This window comes from Moschus berezovskii, chromosome 10 (assembly GCF_049115385.1).
Source record: "Moschus berezovskii isolate FMDL1 chromosome 10, NW_MosBer_1.0, whole genome shotgun sequence".
In the NCBI taxonomy this organism is placed as follows: Eukaryota; Metazoa; Chordata; class Mammalia; order Artiodactyla; family Moschidae; genus Moschus; species Moschus berezovskii.
The window spans coordinates 93,829,279-93,836,128 of NC_142469.1; the positions used below are offsets into that span (position 1 = coordinate 93,829,279).

At 35.0% G+C, this 6,850-nt stretch overlaps 1 protein-coding gene across 6 annotated transcripts in view; it reads left to right on the forward strand.

The window, feature by feature from the left end:
• TAB2 (TGF-beta activated kinase 1 (MAP3K7) binding protein 2) overlaps positions 1–6,267 on the forward strand; it is an 88,016-nt gene extending 81,749 nt beyond the window's left edge. For 5 of the 6 annotated variants that reach the window (XM_055432804.2, XM_055432806.2, XM_055432803.2 and 2 more), the window contains 2 exons: positions 424–504; positions 4,234–6,267. In XM_055432804.2, the coding sequence (XP_055288779.1) occupies positions 424–504; positions 4,234–4,376 (224 nt within the window). In that variant the 3' untranslated portion in view covers positions 4,377–6,267. Of the gene's footprint in view, positions 1–423; positions 518–4,233 lie in introns of all 6 variants that reach the window. The other variant, XM_088840815.1, reaches the window with a different exon arrangement.
• Positions 6,268–6,850: the final 583 nt, after the last annotated feature.

A 6,850-nucleotide genomic window follows, 5' to 3' on the forward strand; every position in this document is an offset into this window, starting at 1 on the left:
CTTTTGTTTAAAATTTGAAGCATCACATTATATTAGTTCAGGTTTTTATACTTACTTGAGGCCAAGCTATTTAGTTGCTTAAGACCATGTTAAAATTATATTTCACATTGTCAAATTTTAAGTTATCTTAACTTGTCACATACAACAGGGATCTGTTCTAATTCTTTTACTGTCTTACTAGCATTAATCTAACTTCTTCCTCAGTTTACAGGTTGGACTTCTGTTATGGGTACTATCGATATATTACACCTATTTCAGCTGTTTTTGAAATCCTTTCATGTAATTAGAAATTAGAGGTGTGAAATAAAAGTGTTTTTTCTATTTAACTGTGATTTTTTTTTAAGAAAGAAAATATTTGCTTTTTTAAAATCTTTTTAATGTTTTTTGAGCTATGAACATTGATATACTTTTTATATATTTCAGGACCACATTTCAATCCCAGCGCTATTCATAACTTTTATGACAATATTGGATTTGTAGGCCCTGTGCCACCAAAACCCAAAGGTTAGTGTATCCAGTAAGTGTGAAAACTTGCATTTTGAAAAACAAGATTTTAGAAAATTTTATTCTTAGCAGCCTTCCACTTAGAAGTACTTCCAACTTTGGCATTCTTGGATGGATTCATTAGGAAGATACTTATTTTCACTTAACATGCTAGGAATTGGGAGGGTTCAAAAATGTTATGTACTTAGCTAGCCCTTTAAAAGTAATATACATGTCCTTAGGATTCATTGTATACTCCCAGAATAGCAAATCTTGGCAAAAAAAAAAAATCACCAGGTATAAAAACTTGTATTCTTTGAAATTTTAGACAAACGTTAAGGAAGACACCTTAGGAAAGTTTATTTTTCATAAGTATTCTGTCCTATATAGTTTATGCATAGTTCTCTATAATCAAAATTCTCTGAATTTCAGATAAATGTTTTTTTAAATTATTACCTACTATCATTTTTACATCATTGATACAGATTATGTACATACCAAGCTAAGAAATGTTGAAACATTTGTGTGGGTTTTTTACTCCAGGCATTAAAAAATATGTAGAAATGGGAACAATCTTTGGTTTGTTACAAGAATTTTCATATTCTCATTCAGTATCCTGTTCTCTCCACTCCTTAGTTTTTATTCAGTTATAATTCAATTAGGCCTAGCTATAGCTTCATATTTTTTATTATTTAAAAGTTTTTAAACATAGTTAGCTGGAATGTAATGAAGTCTTATTACAGAGGAGCAAAAGTGAAATTGGGCATTTGACACAGTACATGCAAGTGTTCAGACATTGGATGTTGATTGAATAAAGGAATAAGGAAAGCAGCTCCTTAAAATAAGCAAAATTGATATTTTAGACTCTGGATGAGTTGCCTTACTATAGTCTTCATTCTCTTTCAAAAACTAAAAATTCTCGTATAAAAGATCCTGTTTTGTTTCCATGTAATTCAGTACTTATGGGTAGGAGGGAGATGGCATGTAGATGAAATAAGGTTTGTCTTGACAGCTGAAGCAGCATAAGGGCTAAAAGTTTATTTCACTGTTTTCACTACTTCTGTGTGTGTTTGAAGTTTTTTAAAAAAAATACTTAAAAAAAACTTAAAAAGTTTTTCACAAAAGATAAATGCTTGTATACTGGATATTTTAGAGAAATAAAGAATTAGTCATTTTTGCCTTAAGGCTAAAATAGGGAGTTACTAGTTTCACTTAGAGAGGTTTATTTAGTTCTTAAAATCAGTTCTGCTTTACAATGAGGATTTTTTAAGAGCTAAAATAAAATGTGGACATCACAACTCATCTTGTACTGTGCACCCTAAATAACCTGCCCTTTTCTTGATTCTGGTGGTTACTTAGTTTCCAGATACCACTAATAATAATCTTCTAAGGACCAGAAGACTTTGTGCAGTTGCAAGAAAACCATTGGAGATTTTTTCATTTAAAAAAAAATTAGGTCCTCTATTTGATTCAGTTCAGTTCAGTTCAGTTCATTCGCTCAGTCGTGTCCGACTCTCCGCGACCCCATGAATCACAGCACGCCAGGCCTCCCTGTCCATCACCAACTTCCGGAGTTCACTCAAACTCATGTCCACAGAGTTGGTGATGCCATCCAGCCATCTCATTCTCGGTCGTCCCCGTCTCCTCCCGCCCCCAACCTTTCCCAGCATCAGTCTTTTCCAGTGAGTCAACTCGTCACATGAGGTGGCCAAAGTATTGCAGTTTCAGCTTTAGCATCAGTCCTTCCAATGAATATCCAGGATTGATCTCCCTTAGAATGGACTGGTTGGATCTCCTTGCAGTCCAAGGGACTCTCAAGAGTCTTCTCCAACACCACAGTTACCTTAGATATTTAAATATTGAAGATAATCCTGGCACTTAGTAATAGAATGAAGTGTTAATACAGATTGAATGGCCCTCCTAAAAAACCTTTGTAGTTAACAAAAAGGATAGACAAGGTTTTACTGAAAATGTGCCAGATCGGAATGTTTTCTAACCTTAGTAAGACCAAAATTCTAATAAGTAGACTGGATTATCGCCAGAATAAAACAGTTGTTCTATAAAATGTTCCCTAAGTATGGAATGTGGAATAATTGTAGGTGGTAAAAAGTCGAACTTTTTTAAACTATTCATTTTAATGAGTTTTATGTGGCTACTAACTCGTCAGACCCTTGGTTTTTAAAATACGTTTACTGAGATAAACCTTAAGATAATTTTTTAACACGTATTTATTTGTTTGGCTGTGCTCGGTCTTAGTTGGGGCATGTGGGGTCTAGCTCCCTGACCAGGGAATGGACCTGGGCCCCCTGCATTGGGAATGCAGAGTCTTAGCCACTGGACCCCCAGCAAAGTTCCCTAGATATTTGTTTTAAAGCTATTCAATTTAAAGAAAATTGCTATATAAATAATACTTTTACGGTGCTCATGCATGTGCCAAAAATCATGGTGATGTCTAAAAATTGTGACTATGCCTAAAGTGGGAATTTTGCAATAAAATGTTAACCTCAAGACCAAACAGTAAATAAAGTGCCACTAAACAAAATATCATCACTTAATTATTTTGAATTTGTTACAGAAACTTGACTTCCTATATTTTTACCCACTATATATCATAGTTTGTCTTTTAAAATAGCAGAAAAGATATCATTTACTTACCAGCTCACTGGAATAGGTAGAATTTGCAAATTAATATACATTTTTAATATAATTTGTAAACTACAAATCATAAACCGTGACTGGAGAGATCCAGTAATGCATGCTCCTTTTACTTCTAACCTCCCCAGAATAATTTATAGGAATCCTATTTTTAAATTGCAAAGATACCGCCCTCCCCCAAAAAGGTAGTTTTGTAAATGTAATTTCATCTTTGACACAACCATGGAGGAATATGTTTCTTATATTTAAGATACCTCTGTACATTCAAACATTTAGAACATTGACCTCATAAAACTGCAGTGACTATTTTATAAGAAAGAAAGACTAGATGTAGAGGAAACATGATTATCTAAAATCACAGAGCAAAGAAATTAGGAGTTAATAGCAGAACCATGAATAGAACTCCATTCTCATGACTCTGGATCTAGTAGTCTTTCTAGTGTTCCATAATAAATGCGTTTTCAAATAACATGAGAAATAAAGTCTGATAAAATTTTATACTGATTTGCTTCTCCAAGTCTGTTGTTGACATTTAGTTAAATAAGATTTTAGAAATTAGTGCGTATTGTTCAGTTTTAGATTTTTAGCAGATGGAGAACATTTAATAAACACTTCCATTCATGATAGAAATCAGAAATATAACTACTACATTAGTGAGAAATGAAACTCAAAGTTGAATGAGACATAAATGCACTAGCAGTACTGCATTGTAGTTGGATACCTTTTCACATTCTTAGGTGACATTATGGTAATCTTGGCTGTTAGTTACCATATTAATTGATTTCCCTTTTCTCCTGCTATAAATTGGGGGAAATGATGCTCTTTTCCCATTTGAGGAGATATTGAGGTGATTAAGTCATGTCCATGTTGCTGTTCCCCAGCAGAGATGTGCCAGCCTGGTAGATGCAGGTTGTGAGGATCAAGCATGTGGGTCAGTTTCAGCTCGATGCTTCGTTTGATTAACAGGCTGTTTCATGCTGTGCGTTGCTAGTGTTTAACTGACTGAGCTATGAGGAAAGCCCCATAGTGTTTATAGTTGCCTGTAATTTATGACTGTGATTTTGCTTCTAAAATAATTCTTTTGCTTCCTTACAGATCAAAGGTCGACCATCAAAACACCAAAGACTCAAGACACAGAAGATGACGAGGGGGCTCAGTGGAATTGTACTGCCTGTACTTTTTTAAACCATCCAGCCTTAATCCGTTGCGAACAGTGTGAGATGCCAAGGCATTTCTGAGCCAGGAGGCCCTGTATCTTGTCTAAATCCACATCTGAAATTCAAGAAACCAGTCTGTCATCAGGGGAAAAGTTTCACTGCTACATAGGATTTTGTAAAATTGAAGGTGTGACAAGATGGTGTCGTGCTAATGTTAAATGTCAACCCACAGAGCTAATAATACCTCAGTCTAATGGGCAGTTGAAATTCATCACATGAAAGGTAATCTGCTGAAAGACTCGGTTGCCCACTGCCTAACCATGTACAGTGTTACCAGTAGCCCATCATGGATAATTCTCAACATATTAATACCTAGGTGTTCCCAGTACTTTTTTCCCTCATGTCACTACTGAATTTTGACAGGAGGAAGGAATAGATGATGGCTTTTTTTTTTTTTAAGCTTTCGGTGAAACACTACAAACGTGAAGAAAAGCAACAAGGTTTAACTATTTAAAAACTGTTTGCTGCTGTCTAGTGCCAGTGGAGAGGGGAAGAGCTTCACAGGTCTGTGGTACTCTTGGCCTTGTGTTTGTCTTCCCTGAAAGCGTCTCCACTCCTGAAGCCAGCATCTAGGGTCTAAAGATGAGAGGAGAGCAGCAGCATTGTCTGTACAAACATGGCGTGAAGTACCCCAAAGCTTTTCCTACTGTACAGAGCTCTCAAGTTTGCTTTAAGTGATTTCTTTTCTTCCTTATAATTTTCTTATATTTCTATATGTATAGTGTAATAGTCTTTTGTTAACTAATTTTCTTTTTTCCTTTTAGTGATTAAGTACTATCATGTCCCTTTTTAAGCCTTACATGAGAGAAGCATTGCCTTCAAAATAAAAAAGCATTAATGAAATGAAACTATGCACAAAATAACTTTCCTCTACTTATTCTGTACTTTACCCTCATGAGTACCGATGTTCTGTGAAGACATACAGATGCTGCACAGTGAATTGCAGAAAATATTACAAGACTTAATGTCTATAGGTCACACTATATACTGACTTTAGTGGTGGGTAACACAACATGGTGTTTTATCTTCCACAGGGAAGCTTAAAACAAAAGGTATTTTTAACCCACTGACAGCAACAGGGTTAAGCTTGCTTTATCTGCCTTGTGTCCCACAGAACTTCCACAGGAGAATACTATTGGGAAAGTACAGTTTCAAAACCAGCAGCAGTACCTACAGCCCTTTTTTTGGAGAAAAATTTAAACGCTTTACTGTTGGGGCAGTCCGTTTCTAAACCTGACTTGGTGGCAGTAGCGTGTATATTTATAAAACAAGGCTAGTCGTATTTAGGACAACTGAAGAAAAGCTGGAAAAAAGAAAAACAAGCAAACTTGAACACTGAAGCAACCTCAAGCATCTCTTTATTTTGATGATATATTTTTATAAGGAAAATAAATATTCAGATGATCAGGAATGTATATAACGAAATGAAATCAAGGAAAAAATAACAATATGCATTTTAAAAAAACAAAAAATTATATATCAGTACTTAGAATGGGGTTAAGGGAAGTGCTGAAATGTAGCAAAAGATAGATAATGTAGACTGGCACCCACTGTAAATGTTTGCAAATGAATATTTTTTAAATAAGCAAGAATATCACAGGTGATTCTATATGAATGTCAGAGCCTTAACTTCCAGGCTTTGCATCTTGTATATGAGAAGAACTATGACAATCCTAGTTAATTAGATGAGAAACCCAAAGCCCTTACATTTGATGCATTTTGTTTAAAAATAGGCCTTGTTTTTCAGCTTCATCTGCAGTTCTATGTGAAGATTGATAAATCAGTTTTTACTTGTTTTATTAATAAAACGTAATTTGGATATCTTGAGTTGATGGTTTTGTGATTTAGCTGGGTAAACTATCTTTGTAACAGATAAGTTATTTATAAAAATTAAAAAACTTATATTCTAACATGGATTTTTGTGACTTGTTCTTAAAGTTTTGTGGGACAGGAGGTAAATTATGCCCCAGCAGAACATTTGATAATTAATAGAAATCAGAGGAAACTCCACCTCCAGAGTCTCCTCCTGACATCATGGCATTCCGCGGCAGTTCTCAGATTATTCTTATCAGTTTCCCCAGGCTTCTTTTTAACTAATGACAGCAAAAAGTTTCAGCTAAGCCAGAAAAATGAATATTCCTATTTTCAAAGTTTATTATAGCTTTATTCTTTCGTTTCTCTTGGAGTTTTGTTTTTTAAGTTTACCCCATTGTTGAAATGTGATTTCTTGGGCCATTTAGCCTGAGTAAGTCGCTTAGTTCATATTTGCTCTCTCACACTGTGTGTATGTGCTGAAGATGGCAATACTTCTCTGGAAGAGAAACTTTAAGAGTTTTCAAAAACTTATGTCTCAGTTTTTCTGAGCTTGAAAAAGAGCCAAGTAGCGCTTGCTGATCTCATTATGACATAACTTAAAGCCCTGCCATGACTTCCCTGGTGGCTCAGATGGTAAAGAATTTACCTGCAATGCAGGAGGCCCAGGTTCGATCCCTGGG